At 35.4% G+C, this 18,593-nt stretch overlaps 1 protein-coding gene across 1 annotated transcript; it reads right to left on the minus strand.

Annotated features, from left to right (window-relative positions):
- Positions 1-6,982: 6,982 nt before the first annotated feature.
- Positions 6,983-14,863, minus strand: LOC126816275 (probable tubulin polyglutamylase TTLL9). Its single transcript, XM_050542571.2, has 14 exons — positions 14,752-14,863; positions 13,382-13,419; positions 12,764-12,850; positions 12,446-12,557; positions 12,096-12,181; positions 11,662-11,695; positions 11,009-11,143; positions 10,578-10,712; positions 10,395-10,482; positions 9,881-10,002; positions 9,068-9,201; positions 8,466-8,579; positions 7,955-8,082; positions 6,983-7,534 (listed from the first exon to the last, which is right to left on the minus strand). The coding sequence occupies exons 2-14, from the start codon at positions 13,414-13,416 to the stop codon at positions 7,464-7,466; spliced, it is 1,281 nt and encodes a 426-aa protein (XP_050398528.1). The 5' UTR covers positions 13,417-13,419; positions 14,752-14,863; the 3' UTR covers positions 6,983-7,463.
- Positions 14,864-18,593: the final 3,730 nt, after the last annotated feature.

Genomic DNA, 18,593 nt, shown 5'->3' on the forward strand with positions numbered 1-18,593 from the left:
ATAAAATTAAACCATGTTAGTCCCGAAATGACCTAGTTTACGTCGAGAGGACGTTAAACTCTCTTTCTCATTTAGCCTTTGGCATGACTTGTGGAATATGTCTAGCCTCGTTCATCCCTTGTTACAAATGACGCTGAAACGCATTATGATACACAATTCGTGTACCAGTGGTAAAATGTTTATTTTGTCTTAAATATTGGATATCGGAAGCCCATCTTAGCCTAGTACGTTGACCCGGCTACTTTTGACGTGAACAGATAATGGTGGCCACAATATAATTTAAAAAAAAAAATGTGGGTGTATCAGAAATGGTGAATTTTGAAAAGAATGGAATGAAATGAAATGGGGTTTAACGTCCTACTGTTCTGCTCCGACTGGGAAATGAAGACGGGAAATTTCGAAAAAAGAAAAAGGTTTAAAGAACTTATACAGACAAATAAAGAGAAAAATGCGGACGATCTTAAGAACCCAACAAAAACTAAAAGTTATTGAGCAAGTAACTCAACATTAACTTAAAGTTATTGATTATAAAAATAACCCAACATAAACTAAAAGTTATTGAGTATAAAAATAACCCAACATAAACTGAAAGTTATTGAGTGTAAAAATAAATCAGCAGCATTGGTACCCTCAGATATAGCCTAGCTGGTTATTTATCACCAGATAAAAACAAAACTTCATATTAAAATCTTTATTCCAGATTTTTATGATTTTTTTTTCTCTTCTAATCTGTGTTCACAGTTGGATTTCTTACAAGATAAAAGACCATAGGGTAAACACTTCAGTTGGTTTATTGTAAACCTCCAATTATTTGTCATACAAGTGTAATCCTTCAATAAAACATAAGTATAAATATGTCTTGGTATTGGATAAGTAATACGCCCCGCGTAATAAATCGGACAAGTCATAGATATATTACTGTAAAATCTATACACAAGTGTAGACGTCATCTTTATAGACAAGCGCGCAACCCCAAAATTTAAAATAACGTCACACAATTGTGTCCAATCCCATGATGCACTATAGGTAACCCAGTAACGTCTTATCTATGCCTAGATAGAGTTGCGCGCTTTTAACGGATTTATCAAAACTTTGATAAAAACCTAAAAATGGGATGTATTTATTCTAACCCTATCAACAGAGTTGAACCAATATTGGATAAAGATACAGAAAATCCAGGAAACGATAGATCTACAGATAAATCTGAGCTCTTTCTTATAACCAGAAATAGAAGAACGAAGACATGTTCATCACCAACTCCAGCAAGAAATCAACAGGAGTGTATTATCTATGATTAGGCCTAGCCGACGTAAAGTTCGAGCGTCTGGAGGTATAAGTTTTGAAGTAGAGGAGACTAGTCCCAGGAAAACAGTCCCAGCAAAATTACAGAGAAGAGAGCTCACAGAGGAACAGATACCAACAAAGCTGCAAATAGCAGAGAAAAGGCGAAAGGTTAGTTAAAAAGAAATACTTTAACCCCAGACAACCAAACTACTACCTAATCTACCTGGCCCATCTACTGCAAATGTAGACAGTGGCGAATGGGATTTACGAATACAACCCGCCACCAATTCGCAGACACCTTCGTAGGTGTTCTTGAGCATTCGCTGCTGTAAATTTGGTGTTGCGAAAATTAGGAACATGCTCCTAAAATTCGTCAGGAAATATAGTTCCTTCCGCTACACTTTCGTAAGCAATCACAAGCCATAATTAATATTATTGATAGCAAGGCTTTTGTGCTGATCGTACGAAATTTGTAAGCGATAATAAGACATTTGTAAGGATTTTCTAGGATTCATTTTTACTCAGCGGCGGCTGGTGAATACTCTTAACACAGTGGCGGATATCATTATATGAAAATCTGAAATTGGTGTCCGGTTTGTGGAAGATGATACGATTGGTCTGGAAAAATATTTTAAAAAGTTAGACCTTACAAATGTTTATCAATGCTTGCGAATTTCTTAAATTAGGAGGGGTTTATACGCAATTCGCCACGTAAGCGTTGTGTAATCGTTTCATTCGTAATGCGTTCGCAAGCATTTACTAGGGCATTCGCAAGAATTTGTAAGAAATTGGCAAGCATTAATAAATGTGTAAAGCCTCACTTTTTTTCAGTATTTCTCCATGCCAATCTTATCATTTTCGTCGATTTGCAGCGAATTTCAAACTTTCATATTCGCATGCATAGATATTCGCCCTGTGAGAGATTCGGAGAAGAAAACAAAGTGCGGACAATATCCCTTTCTTAAATGCATCAACTTTATCTAGATACGATTTTCGAATATTAACTCGGTCTGCGCTATTTCCAGTAAATATTCACCCATTACCCTCTTTTCGAAAAGTTTGACTTCGAACCCAGAAAGCACAAATTGTGAACAGTTGATGGATGTAAAATTAAGCACAACTCGTCATTTAAATATCTGGGGGTTTTTCAATAGGAAATAAATGAACATATTATGAACAAGAAGTTCCATAATGAATGTAGAAAAGATAGAGAGATGAGATTAAAAGAATTGAGAGATAGATTAAAAGAAAAACAATAAGTCAGAGATAATAACAGATAGAAGGGAAATAACTGGAGTTCATATCGGCGGTTCTTTGGTCAGCCGACCAGGAACACAAACATCGGGTGGTTTCAGCTTTGAAATCCTTCAGATCAACCAAACACTACCAGAAGGACACCCAGCAAGGTTGGCAACCCTGAGTAGAAGAAGAAAGATAAATTGGAGAAGGGAAATCTAAAACAAAACTTAAATGGACGAGAGGTTAGTATATTGTCTCCTATATGGAAAGAAATTATTGAAATAAAATTGAAGCATGCGTTAGTCCCGAACCTACCCAGTTGGTGTCGAGTGGACGTTAGTTAAACTCCATCTCTCTCTCTGTTTGCACTGAGATAGTATATTATCTGTGCACCGATTTAAATGTTGTTTTATACAGATATGATACCTCTCAACTTATATCAGTCTGTTAAAGGACAATATCGGTGCCAGTCATTATCACATGTGATAGAACTGGTTAAACACGTTCCAAATATTATTTTTTTCAGAGACCATTGCTACGATAGATGAGTAATCAATGTTTCAACAATAGGAATTGACGAACGCAAAAGGAAAACACGAGTTATCCCTCTGTAAAACTGGCTGAAGTGACGGGTGATAACAGATACATGGGCGAATTTCTGCTCACTAATAATTCCTTCAAAGACCAAAAGTTGTTGTATGGGACTGTGAAAGGATATCTGACAATTCATAAACAAAATTGACTGCCACTAGATAAGAGAACATGAAAGAAAAATAGAAAAAGTCCGTGCATTACCATGTTTTTATAAGTATAGAATGAATAAACACCCGTGAATGTACAGACTGTTTCTATTTTTCTCGTGTTCTCTTATCTAATGAAATTCAATTACTTTTTTGAATTGTCAGATATACTCTTACAGTCTCATATAACAACTTTTGATCTTCGAACGAATTTTTAGTGAGCAGAAATTCGCCCATGTATCTGTTATCACCCGTCACTTCAGCCAGTTTTATAGAGGGATAACTCGTGTTTTCCTTTTGCGTTCGTCACTTCCTATTGTTGAAACATTGATTATTCATCTATCGTAGCAATGATCTCTGAAAAAAATAATATATGGAACGTGTTTAACCAGTTCTATCACATATGTGATAATGACTGGCACCAATATTGTCCTTTAACATCTCGTCGACACAATATCGGTCATTGTGTGACTATATAAACTACAGTAGTTTATATAGTTTTACGATTGCGTGTGTCAAATTATTGTTCCAAGATAACTCCCCACACCCCTCTCTCATTCTCTTTCCAATAACTTGAAAGTGGTCCAATATAGTCTTATTGTTATGGTTTTGCAAAGTTAATCCCACCTAATGCCAACCAATCAATCAAATCCTTGCAGCACCATGCGCAGGACACCATAAATTCCCTTATCGCAAAAACGAATGAAACCAAATGATGATGCGCGAAAAAAAAAGCAGAGTGGCTCTAGACCAATAAGTCAAAAGGTTTCGGGCACTTTATTTTGCCGACTAAATAGCAAAGGATTATTTCCCAAAAAGTTGATCGATTATCGATTCCCGAAAACTGTTTATAATGATGCATGTGATTTCGGACACTTAATTTTTTTTTCTCACTTTACGCTCTGGCCGAAAAATCTGATTGTCAGACCCCACCCGACTCGTGCACCGATGCAACACATATCCCTCAACAAGGTTCTTACCCACTCATAGAGTTCAGTCCAGTGTTGAATAAATTAAAATTATTTTCTCTATTTTGTTTAATAGAAAAGGGAAGAAGACAATGTAATGCCAAGACTGTCAGCAGTAGTAATGAAAGAAAAAGAGAAATTACAGATCGAAAAAATGATGAGGGCCCAAATGAATAGAGAGAAAAGATTATTAGAGTTGAGAGAAAGGTTGAGAACGAAAGAAGTGCGTGCAATGAGAGTAAGAAAGATGAAGGATTTAAATCTAGATGATCTCGATTATCCATCATAAACTATATGAATTTTAATCAGCAGAGTTATATTTTTAAGAGAAATCTAGGCTATGTTTTAGTGAATAACTTTCCTTTTTCAGAGAGCCAGGGAAATGGACTCCTCGGTTGAATATTAGTGTTTCCTGATATTCATAAAGCAATGGCGTTGTAGTCCAAACCCGTCTAACAAGGGCGGACTTCAAACTCCGCCGTGTAGGGATGGTCCCTCCCATTCTCAAATAGTCTCATGTTAGCTATCACAATTTTGAAATAATCATTTTATATTTAACGTTTATTCAAATATTTTTTGTTCTAATGTTTGTTCGTGTTCGGATTTAATTAAAGCTATGTACGCTATGAAAAACGTTGTATTTAACACTTTATTTCGTGCTGCAGTTTTACATTAAAACACATTGATGCATGTATTGTAAAGTTCTCTTATTCTGTAATCCACATTGCACGTCTTTATTTCAGTACTAACTAGGAGGTCTCGTGTTACTCCCGGTGTTGGACGACAAAGTTCCTCGGGATTTTTCCGGCGATGTTTTCGCTTTGTCAGTGGTGCAGGACGGAAGACCTGACAAGGAACAGTGTCTAGATGATCGGATGGGACGAAAAAACATCTTCATTAGCCCAGTCGGAGCATAACAGTAGGACGTTAAACCCCATTTCATTACATTTACATTGAAGTATAAATTTATACAATATAAATAAAGGGATTTGGACATTTTAAGATATAACGCATTCTCTTGAAACTGGAAGTTAAAATTATAAATATTAACAAAATAGGGTGACCCTGGTTTCCATATTACACAATTCCTTTGTGGAATCTCCATTATATTTCCTTAATCTCTGACTTTTGTATATATATATTAATGTTATATACTTGGGCGTTCTGTACGAGGCTACAACGAATCTTGGGCTGCTTGCAATACGAAATTGATGGACGATAGACACGTCGGCCCCCTTAAGAAACATTCAAATTTAACAGGTGTTAGCCAAAGCTGTGGATTTTTCATCAGGAATGTAAATCGCTGTACATGTAAATGGAACATAATGGGTGTGGAAAGTACCTACACAGTTAAAAATAATAAGGTATTTTACACCAATTCAGGTGGAAACTAGTTGTCATCTAAATAGGTGTAACTCCTAGCCTTTAGTGGTGTAAACCGATAACACCCAACTAGTGTAGAAGATTACATCAATTCAGGTGGAAACTAGTTGCCACTTCCAATAGTGTAATATGCCTGATGCACTCAGACTGTAATGTTACAGTTAAATAGTTTACACCTGTGGATGTAGATTAAGCATTATACCCCTCAAGGATGTTTTGTAAATTACACTTTCATTTTAATTATTACACCAACGCGGGTCTAATTTGCTTTGTTGGATATTTATTTCATGCCAACGACTTCTAAGATTAGAAATCTTGAAACTGGCTATCAGTCTCTATGATAATTATTATAGCGCGTTAAGCCCGACCTACATTACATATAGACCGTCGGCTACTTCGCTTCATTTTAAATGACATTAAATTAACATATCCCCACCAGACTGATTCAAATTCAACTGCTGTTGGGCAATTAGACAATCTGTATCAATTTACAATGAATATAAATCATGAGGAAAAATCAATGCACATATCCTTACAATTTAGCTGAATAATGTGGTTTATTTAATTATGCACCTCATTAAGTAATCTATTAATACAGCACCAGGGCTCAATGTCTATGTTTTCCGGGAATCTAATTGATGGGCCTGTTTTTAATCCGATTGAATCCAAGTCGGTTGATTATTTAATATTGATATTTTGATTTCCTTACTTTTGTTTGCTTACATATTAGTGTGTAATCAGCCATTATAAATTTGATATGTTCCGAAAACTGAAAACTGTAAATCACGCACGGTACCGCTAATTTAATATTCTGTTACATGTAAAATATTGAAGTTTGATATTTTGTAGAAATAGACATCATTGCTTGTGTTTCTTCAGAAATTTCACGTATTAGCCGAATCACTCACATTGTGTGCTAAAAATGGTTCCCGGTAAATCATCCAATCGGCTATTTTCGAATTAACTTCCGATGTCAAGATGTGTATAAATGTTCCCAAGGATCATTAATATGTAACTCATGCAACGAACCATTGCCTAATTGTCTAGAAATCGGCAGCATTTCATTCTAACAAATCATGCCAATCAGTATAGTAGCCACTGGGGGCGGAGCTAATAAGGAACCGAATTACCAGAGATAAACGAGGGGTAAAGTTATCTCTGGGATTGAGATTATCCTTGTGTGACCTGCAGATTTTAGCAGGATTCTTTATGACTAGTAAATAACCTGGTATTGATGAAAAACATACTATAGTATAGGAAACATAAGGTCATGGAGGCGACAAAATACAGGAACACAACCATTTTGTCTCAATTGTAAAAATGAAATTATGACCCAGAGAAACTTGATCAACAAATATATTTTTATCTTATTTTAAAAATAGAGTTGTATAACTTAAAATAAAAGTATTCTTATTGCTAATATTTACTTTTCATCATATAATTTACATAAAATACATAATTCTATTAAAGATTTTGTCACATCTAGAGGCTTAAGTTATGAATAGAGAAAGAAATGGAGTTTATAGTTCACTCAAATACAAACTAGGTGATTTTGGGACTAACATATGTTACAGTTTCCTTAATACACTGTTGATGGGGTCCTTAGCAGTGGGACCACCCCCACCTGTTGCAAATAGAAGAAATTGTATTACTAGTACAATTTTCAACACAAGATAATATATTCTTTTAAATATAAAAATACTATATCCACCACTGAGGTCACACTTCCTACAAATAGTTTGAGAGATGCATGAAGCTTAAAACATAATTTGATTTTACTCAGTCAGATTTGTATGATAAATAATGATTTGGTCCAATAGTATATCATTTATTATTTTCAACATCCATTTTAAGATTTTTTGACTAGTTGAGCAGTGCGGTACACATGGCGTAAATTTTCTCTTCTGTTATTGGCACATCCTAAAAAAAACACAGTCTGTAATGATATAAAATAGCCCTTTTTTGCTTTAAATCATAAGAATCATATACACTATCTGTAATTAAACTCTTGGTTAGAGTGAGGCGTTACACATGGTCCCAAAACAGAACCTTGTTTGACTCCACTCGACACAAACCAGGTCATTTCAGGACCAATATATAGCAATATATGAATAGAGAAAGAAATGGAGTTTATAGTTCACTCAAATACAAACTAGGTGATTTTGGGACTAACATATGTTACGTAGGGGCCAGTAGCTATGCTAGGGAACAGGAGGACTGGGAGAAAACCCACAAGGTTGAGAATAAGATCAAAACCAGATCATTTTACTCAATGACAGACCTTACGATCTAGAGCACATACATTTACAGGCTCCCCCTACAGAGAAACATGATACTTACCAAGAAAAGCATTCATAGCTGTGCCATATTTGTTTAAAGAATCAGATGGAAGAGCATCATCAAGAAAAACTGGACCATCCTCAAATAATAAATCAAATCCTCCAATTCTTTTCTCTTTACCAGTTAATCTAATTATATAAACAACAGGCAATGTAATATTCTTAACACTAATAGAAAAATAGGAGATGTATAAAAGCACTCAGAAATAAAGTCATTATAGCAATTGATCTAATATACAATATGAATAATGATCGCCACCAAAACATGGAAATATGCCCACACGGCAGCAAGTCTGCAGCTTATCCAAAAGAAAATCTTGGATGTTGACAAATTTCATACGTATCCTATGCCTTCAAGAAGCGCTAAATATATTGGTAGGGTTCATGTTCAAACAAAATGTCTGGTTAAAAACTATAACATCTATTTATTTGGTTCATAAGGGACTGACGGACAGGGCGATGGCAAAATTTTCCGACACTGAAATATGGATGTATAAAAAAAATGTTATTACCTATTTTCCATATCTATTACATTCAATGTATCATTTAATAAACCACATTTTAATGTATAATCTTCTTTACTACTAGCTGTTAATGATGGTGAGGCATTCACCTCTATTAACCACCTACAATTATAATTTATTACTGCATGATAATTAACTTCTACATATCTATATAAGGTCTGTCACTGAGAGAGAGAGAGAGAGAGAAAGTTTAATGCCCACTGACACAAACTAGGTCATTTCGGGACTAACATATGGTTTAATTTTATTTCAATAATTCGCTTGCGCATAGGGGTCTTTAGCGGTGGGAGAAAACCGGAGAAAACCCAGGAGGTTGGACAGGCAACCCTACTCCTTGTCACGTACAACCAGGGAATCGAAACCATGCGCCAGTTGACTCAATGACAGACCTTAGGATACAGTCACACATGCTAACCATTCAGCCATTGGGTGTCATTTGTTTGTGAGAACACACTCAGTTCAACAGTAATTTGTGTCCATATCAATGTCCTGGGATCTGACCTATACACACTATGGGATAAAAAAAACATATTTATTTCATGTAGGTGCCCTTTAATTTGAAGACTGTGATTCAAGGTGAGTGTACTTACGGTTTAAGATTGTCATCTATCAGAATATCATAACCATAAAGTTCAAAACAATGTTTATCATTAATCATAGTCTTTTGTACACTCTGTAGGCTTAATATAAATACTTCATTCATTTTATTAAATAGCTGATCTGTCTGAAATACACAATATAAATACTTCATTCATTTTATTAAATAGCTGATCTGTCTAAAATACACAACATAAATACTTTATTCATCTTATTAAATAGCTGATCTGTCTGAAATACACAACATAAATACTTTATTCATCTTATTAAATAGCTGATCTGTCTGAAATACACAATATAAATATTTTATTCATCTTATTAAATAGCTGATCTGCCTGAAATACACAATATAAATACTGGTACTTCATTCACCATTCTTAACAGATGACTTATCCAAAATATAACAAACCCCTCCATTTATCCTTCTAAATAGATAATTTATCCAAAATACTCAATATCATACTCCATTTATCTGTCTAAAGAGATAATCTAGTTTAAAAGAAATACACTATAAAAATACTTCATTCATCCTTTTAAAGAGATTATCAAGAGAAAAAGTATGTTAAATCTCCACTCTAGTTTTTAGCCAAATATTCCATCATTGTATTCCAGTCTACCCAGCTGTAATTGGGTAGGCCTATCATGTATACAGTAAAGGGTTAATTTGAAGCAGCACAAAAATTCTATGCACCAAAAGTCTGGGGTAATGAAACATAGGTTAAGTCATCGAGCAGCTCCCACAGTGGAATGAAAGGCATTTAAGTTACATTTTTTTAGATTTTAAATAATAGAAATAAAAATCTAACCTTTTCTTGACCATGTCTGGCTGTTAAATATTTACGTAACTGTTGTGTTGACCATTTACAACCTCTTTCTGGATCATAATCTGGTGCTGTCTTCTGTATAGCAACATTGGTTAAATGAACATCTTATAATAGTTAAAGAATTAAAAGCAGGAATCCTGTGTCATCTATATTTGCCAGACACTTTTAATTTAAAAGTTACGATTGAAACAAAGCAATACAAACCCCTACAGCCCACGATTTAATCTAATACTAATAAGTTTTAATTCATATGGTAGCTTTTTGATGGTTAAATCATAAATACCATATAAATATATAATTATACAAGCATCAAGTGAGCAAGAATTGAAAAATAGATGAATTCAAAATATCACAGAATGGAGAAGGAAATAAAACTGGTCTTCCGATACCACAATATAAATTCAAAGAAGAATGTTCCAAGAGAAATATAGTTTAAGCTTTTATTTAATAAATATTCTTCTACGACAAACAATAAATTAAAAAATTAAAAGGATACAGTTATCATCAATGGACTCCAGAGAAAATCTAGTGTTTGAAAATCTGGCAAAACCATTTCTATATATCCACACTTTTAATGGACTGTACTGAAATAAAAGAAATAATATAAGATATAATGGTTGAATACTCAAAGTATTTAAGTTATCTGGTCATCCTGAGACTATGAAACTTCTATACTTACAGACGTAATTAAACAATATATTCTTATGTCAAACTTTCTTCCACCTATCAGATACGGGTTTTCGATATATCTTGATACAACATAAGTCTCTGGTGCTTCTTTACTAGGATCTGATGCTGGCTGGTATTCTGTACCCTAAAATAGACACAAATTTATTATAATCTTTGTAAGGATCTGATGCTGGCAGGTATTCTGTACTCTAACATTGTCAAATGGCAAATTCTTATATGGATATCTATTTAGGTGGGATTAAAGGGCAATTGACGATTAGTTGAACTGTTTATCAAATGGAAGGATGAATTTATTAGCACATGGATTGGTAAACATTTCAATAGTTTGACTAGCAAACTCCTGGGCACATCGATGGTTGAACCAGGCAGCACTGCCCTAGATCTTTCCAAAATTAAATGTGAAAAACAAGAAAACAATGCCTTCTTCCAGTCAGTTATATCTTTAAGTCTTTTAAAGAGGAAGATTCCTTTTCCTTGAGATTTAGCAATCGGTTTCATTATCCATATCGAACCAGGATTCCTTCTATACTCATCCACAAAAATATGATATTCAGACTGAAAGACAAACAATATACATATAATAACAATTAACAACCTCTTTTGTAAGCAGAAACAAAGTTTTAATTTAGCTCTGATTTAACGACTATGTCCACAGCCGTCAAGTAGTCAGGGCATGGGACACTCAATAAGACTCAATTAGGTATTTTTTAAGCCTGATATTCACTTGTAATCTGTGGCACCAAAAGGTGGACAAGGAAACTGTGCCTAATCATTCATAAGGGACAATAAACTGTGGCCCATCTCCTACAAACATCAATGCTTTGCTTGACAGTTGGACATCAAAGAAGAATAGGCAGAAACGTCACTGTCTGAGCAAAATTCTTCTAAGTCCAAATTACCATCCGTTTGTCTCAAAATGATTGTGACGAGGCATTAAACCCCATTCCATTTTGCTGATTAAATATGCTCTTATTGGAATGTTGACCTAGCCCCAGTTTTGGGAGCATTTTGGGCAATTTGTCTATCAAATATGGTATATACAGTTTTGATAATATAAAAGTTGGTTAACTTACAGGAAGTTCATATGTTGAGGGAAAGAAATCACATCTAGGATCAGTTAAGGAAAAAAGAAATATCTACACATGTATTTTTGATAATCATAGCAGGACATTTTATCCCTATATTTCAGATAGCAGGAGCAGAGTAATGGTTGTAGGATATACACAAAGTATATACAGCAAAGCATGACTTTTGCAGAGAAATGACCTCTCAAAAATAATTTTAAAGCTATATAGGCCCTTCTTCCTGCATAACTGACAAGAGGAAATCAGGCTGGAAAATCCAATAAAACTTTCTCAGTCAGCACCATGATCGAGCAAGGGAGTCAGTGCTTTATTTACTGAGTTACTGTTGCTCCTTAATCTGCTGCTTCAAAAGAACTATAAAAAATCAAATGTATATAAATAATCATACAGAAAATATAGTTTTCATTTATATGAAAAGATACTTCTGAGCTTCAAGCTTTCCTGATTCTTTCTCCAGCTGTCTTCGTAAGCGTTTCAAATTTTTTACCATTAAATTCTTTCTGGTGAGCTGAAATACAGACACAAGTGGAAAATGACTTAAAAACAGATATTTAGTTAAGAGGTAAACCAGCAAGGGAAAAAAGAAAATGCAATTGTCAGGAAAGCTTTATCTATCAATATAATATATCTTTTACAGAAACCATTGAATGAAAAGGTACAGTTGTCCTTTACTGCTTTCAGTTATCTTCTGTGGCCACATATGACTAAAGGTTTCAGAGATAAAATCAAAAATAATACTCCCACTCCACTTCAATGATGCCGATTCCCTCACCTCGTAATGATTTCTGAAATGATTAAGCCTCATGTGTTCCTCTAGGTAGGCATGATCAAAAGTTTCTTTCATCCACCAAACATCACACCAATAAAAATCCCAATCTGCATCTCTAATAAAACAATCAAATATAAATAATTAAAGATATATTGTTTTTGTGGTACAAGTGATTGAGTTTACAACTGGATGTCTAGAGATTTTGATCAAAACAATAATAGAGATACTCTTAATAAACAAGAAAATGGATTAAATCTTACATTATTTCATGAAAATAATTTCTATTATATACTTATGATAAGTATGTAAGTAATTACTTACCCAGTAACTTCTTGCCATCCTGGTCTAAGTCGTAGAACATCTAATATGGTATTCTGTAGTGAGCATTTAAATCTAATAGCCCTGTCCCTGTAAATAAAAGATTAAAGAAATAGTTACCGGTAATAGTCATGATGAATAAAGGTAGTCTTAAAAATTAAGTCATTCACCACAACTTTACTACCCTATTTTTGGAGTTGTAAGTCCTCCATAATTAAGTTAAAGCAGTTTATAAGACGAATGACTGTCAACTATGGCAATCTTAGATCAAGTCTAATTGTAGACTATTATAGATGTGTCCATGTACTGAACATCCAAAATATGGCCATAATATTCATTATAAGAAAATCTATTTCTCATAATAAACAAAAACAAGAATTTACATATGGGTCTCAGTTCTCAGAAATCTAAAGAGTTTCTATACAATCTAAAAGAATAAAAGAAAGAGGATTTATTTTATTGTTTTATTTTATTTAGGTCTTTAATATCTAATCACAGATGTAAATAGACATAGATTAATTAATGTCCATACTACACATTATGTTTCTACATTACATCTTCACAAGAGACTCATCTTTTATTACAATTATAACCTATTATCATATGATCAAAATACCTTACCCTGGTGGTTTATTCCTCAGCGAATTCCTTGGCATCCTCTTTAAAAGAAAAAGATTGTTATCCCTTATAAATAACAAAACTATTAGATCTACATATAATCTATATGCTGATTAGACATAATGAGCATGTAAATTTTGGCATCAACAACATTCTATTTCTGATTCTCAATTAACCAGTTGGTGGATGGAAGCAGTATGTTTTACTCTTTACTAGTATTTGAATAGTCCTTATTTTATTTTTGATCAGTAATTATTAATTCAATAGAATTTGATTAACTTTCATGTTAGAGAGAGAAATATGGGGTTTAATGTCCATTCAACACAACTAGGTCATTTTGGGACTAACATATGGTTCAATTTTATATCAATAATTTGCTTGCGCATAGGGGTCTTAGTTAGCAGCTGGAGGAAACTATAGGACCCAGAGAAAACCCACAAGGTTGGACAGGTGACCCTAGTCCTTGTCATGTACAAGCGGGGAATCGATAACAAGGGCACCCAACGTCCCTTTGATGTTAGAAAAGATATTCTTATTTCTGAAATTTTTTTTTTAAATCCCTTACTCTTTCACTATATGAATATGAGGAAGGCAGCAGTAAACATTTAATCCCCTTACTCTTTAACTATATATGAATATGAGGTAGGCAGCAGTAAACATATTTTAAATGAAAAATACTAATGATAATGACTAGGCTACTGTAGGAAGATATTATACTCTTATATCGAATTCCAACTGCCAAGTGATCTTTTAGGCGCATTCCAATGTATACATGGGACCTCGGTTTTTCGTTTCATCCGAAGGACTAGACAGCTGTCCTTGTCAGGCCCTCCGTCCTGCATCACTGACTTTCCCAGCCAATGCAGGGATCGAACACCCGACCTCCAGGCTAGCGAGCCAGCGTCTTACCCACTTATTCACGTGACCCCCTTCAAATCAGAAAGCCATCTAATTAGGTTTTCCAATCAATGTTACTGGGTGTTTCAGTAACAGAATCTGTGTAAAAACTCTCAAGACTCCAAACATTGAAACATGACTGTATATAATTGGCTATAATTAACTCAGCCATCAAAATCGACATAAATAACTTAATAAGATTTGGGAAACAATCAGACATTTCCGACCTATAAAATATCAAAACTGTAACAAATCAATCTTGAATTTGAATCTAGAAACTTGGCCTAAAAAAGATAACACATAAATTATAATTAAAGCAAACGAGTGGAGTTCGGAATGTCATGAATGAATGTGTATCTTCTTATATTTATAAAAATCAAAGAAAGAAATCCTAAAAGACATTGACTATTGTTAAGATAATATTTAGATATATGTTTGAAAGTTTGTCTATTATTCAAATTATGTAAGGAAGGTACCTTTTTCTGACGATTAACCGTTTATTTCAATCAATTTTAGTTATTTATCACATATTTTCCAAAGTTGCCAATGACGCTTTCTAGTGAGCGGCTTTTCGTGCTCTTATCGTGCTAAAGAGCTACTAAAGATAGACAAGTCATGAATTTTTAATAAGATTCTCCAGTTTTGCCCCCCCCCCCCCCCGAAAAAAAATTTGCCGACCATAGCTCTAAAATACCTACTGTGCCCCCCCCCCCCCCTAGCATTTCTTTCTAAATTTAAAAAAAATGTATACATCTTTTATGCTATCTATCGTCAATATATCTAATCAGATGAATGCAATATATATTTTTTCCACACGAAAGACATGTTTATACGATTATTGACGTGACGTATGCAGAATTTCGGGATAGTGGACGGTTCATGCTAAATTATGTTATCAAGCGAGGGATTTGATTGAGGGGGTTTTCGAGATTGTTTTTACTTTACAAAGATTCCGTCATTTATTCCTAATATACCTAGTATTCAAAATTGTTTTTGTCTTTTGCGTTTGACAGACATTTAATTCGATTACAGCCCAAAACTGACCGAAAACATCTTGTAAACGTGGCCGATTAGCAATATTTTTTTGAAAAAATAAATAAATAATTAAATAAGGAAAACGAGATAAATTTGTCAAAGATAACTACAACTGAACAGTAAACTGTTGTGGGAGTGGGTTGTTGTGGGTGTTTTATATGGGTTGTTTTTTGGTTGTTGTTTTTTTTTTGGGGGGGGGGGTACTACACTAATCTAAAATCATCGCCGGTAATGATCATTGTTTGTAAGTATCGGGAGCATGGAGGGGGGGGGGGATAATTAGCACGTGCTCGCTGTATCATAAATTCTGTCATTGAATCAACTGGCGTGGTTTCGATTCCCCGGTTGTACGTGACAAGGAGTAGGGGCGCCTGTCCAGCCTCGTGTGTCAGTCTCCTGGGTTTTTTCTCGGGTCCTCCGGTTTCCCCCTGCAGCTAAAGATCCATACGCGCAAGCAAATTATTGAAATAAAATTGAACTATATGTTAGTCCTGAAATGACCGAGTTTGTGTCGAGTGGACGTTAAACCCCATTTCTCTCTCAATTAAAACCACATCAACCTTTTTATTTTTATTTTATATTTCCTTTGTTTAATCTCCAACTTTTCTGCGCTCAACGGGGATAATGAAGATGTGCATAGCTACCTTAAATTTCGGTTTCCAGATTTCGAGGGATGTTTAACGTGCTGTCCTAATGAAAGATACTTTACTTTGCCACGTCCTGCACATAATCAGACTTCAGGGGCGGAACTAGGGATTTTGAAAAGGGGGGGGCGCCGCAAAATGAGGGCACTGACCGCGGAGATGGGGCACACCGCTGTCAGAGAGGGGATTTTTTTTTTTTTTTTTTGGGGGGGGGGGGGGAGGGGGAGGTCCCCCAAGAAAATTATCCGTCATTTCCTTGCATCTGTAGCCATTCCAAGAGCTATTAGGCTGCTATTTTCGTCTAAGTAAACGTTCGGAAATCGTTGAAAAAGAGCCTTAAAATCGAGCAAAAAAGCCAGTTGAACATGCGACTCGAAAATTGTCAAGGCGAGCGAGGCATTGTGATGGGAAAAAAGACGAATCTATTCCCTAGCCACTTCACTATTTAAGCCTTGTAACTTGTACTTTGTACTGTCCACACATGAAACAATGCTACATCAAGTTGCACTCATGCGCGGCGGTGAGGGGCATGAGTGTATACGCCGCCGATTCCACAAGATGCCTGTCTATAGTCACTCTATAGGATTAGGGCACCGTCAGCTAAACAACAAGAATTCGTTTGAAAGTGGAAGCATTTATTAGACCAGACCAGACTGGTGTGTTTGAATCGATGGTTTGAGTCATTTGGGATCCCTGCAACGGGTTGGAAACGGACATATTTGGGTCTGAGAAAGGGCACTTTCAGCAGTAAAAAAGGGCACTGCCCCCCCCCCCCCTTAAATTCGCTTCTGGACTAAACCTCATCTCTCAGCCCTCAGTGTTTCGAGATAAGAGATGGTGTTATATAGTTCCACGTAGCAAAGCCCAACACAAATCACATCGGGACGCAGTAAGCAAAATTGACAATATGTTTCATTTCATCAAAACAACGATTGATTATTGTTATTTATAATATTTCTGCCACATCCAACTACAATTAAAGGAGCTAAATCGCTAATATTTTGGACCTAGAAATTGGCACAAATGGGTCGCAACACATATAATAATGTAATATGAATTTATATAAACTGTTTTACATTCAATCGTGTCCGTTTTACTGTGAATTGTCATCAGTTATGTTCGGCGAAATACGCCAGAAGTCTCAACCGCAAGTCAGTTTCTAGCGTCTGGTTATTCCAGTCAACACCGATATTATTTATTGCGCATGCTCTCCAAATAAGAACATGATATCACCGTTTGACATGTACGAAAGCCCAGAAGGCTCATTCCAAATTCCAGATTCCAAATTCCAAATTTGCTGCTGTAGCAAGCAAGCAAGCAAGCAAAAAAAAAGCAAGCAAGCAAAAGCCAATCCTAGGATACCGAGTAGCAGAGTAGCTCACTGCAGAGGACCTTTGCCCCAAACTTTTCAGGGGATCACGTGGCTAAGTGGCTAAGACGCTAGTCTGGAGGTCGGGTGTTCGATCCCTGCATTGGCCAAGAAAGTTCATCCAGATTTTCCGGCGTGGTTCCCCCCCTGTCAGTAATGCAGGACGGAGGGCCTGATAAGGACAGCTGTCTAGTCCTTCGGATGATACAAAAAACCGAGGTCCCGTGTATACATTGGAATGCACGTAAAAGATACCTGGGCAGTTGGAATTCGATATAAAAGTAGGCGATAGTTCCGCTGCCCGGGCAAAATTTCCCTCATAGCACACTGTGTGGCGTATGCCCGTCTTCATTAGCCCAGTATAGAAGTAGAACAGTAGAATGTTAAACCCCATTTCATTTCATTTCCAAACTTTTCACATCTGCCGAAGCAAACCCGAACTGGAATATTGTTATTATACTCTAACTGATTAGTCAAAAGCAAAAACCAGATCCGATTGGTCGGATCAGATTTGGAATTTGGAATTAAGCATTTGGAATTTGGAATCTGGAATTTGGAATTTGGAATCTGGAATTTGGAATCTAGTAATTTGGAACGGGTATTTATCCGGCCCAGATAGGTAAACTAGAAGTAATTAGTTGTGTAAAATTACAATTTATATAAATTCTAATTTGTTTAATTGAGGGGGGCTGCCAATTTGCTATTTTATCGGTAAGACATGAATTTGGAAATTGGAATTTCGCATTTGGAATTTGGAATTTGGAATGAGCCTTCTGGGCTTTCGTAGACATGACTTGTGGAATATGTCTAGCCTCATTCTTTGAACACCTTGTTACAAATGGCGCTGAAACACGATTCGTGTCCAATGGTAAAATGTTTATTTTGTCTGAAATATTGGATATCAGAAGCCCATCTTTTCCAGGTAAGATCACAACACCGATGCTGATCTAAATTGCAAAAAAATTCGTGTTTCCAATGTCGAAGATTTCGGATGATATTAAGTTACGGACTTAGCTACTTTAAGCATATAATCCTACCTGAAACGGGTATTAATCTTCGTATTTAAAAAAAGAGGCGTTAAGTCGTTATTAGGACGCGCCATTTTTAAACGCTAGATGTCAATCTGTTTCACAGAGAATTACGAGTCTAGTGATAAATCTCTGTCAAAGATGACTGCCTTAACACGTGCTGTCACAGCACGCGACGTCAATCATTGGCTGAAATACGTCAAACGCCTTTATTTATTTTTCCAATACATAAAAAAAATGTT

The sequence above is a fragment of the Patella vulgata genome, chromosome 3, assembly GCF_932274485.2.
Source record: "Patella vulgata chromosome 3, xgPatVulg1.2, whole genome shotgun sequence".
In the NCBI taxonomy this organism is placed as follows: Eukaryota; Metazoa; Mollusca; class Gastropoda; family Patellidae; genus Patella; species Patella vulgata.

Coding starts and splice junctions, on each gene's coding strand:
- LOC126816275 (XM_050542571.2), bottom strand. CDS start 13,416: ATGCCAAGGAATTCGCTGAGGAATAAACCACCAGG. Junction 12,558..12,763: donor GGATGGCAAGAAGTTACTGG/GTAAGTAATTAC, acceptor TTGTTTTATTAG/AGATGCAGATTGGGATTTTT. Junction 7,535..7,954: donor AGCTATGAATGCTTTTCTTG/GTAAGTATCATG, acceptor TGTTTTTTTTAG/GATGTGCCAATAACAGAAGA.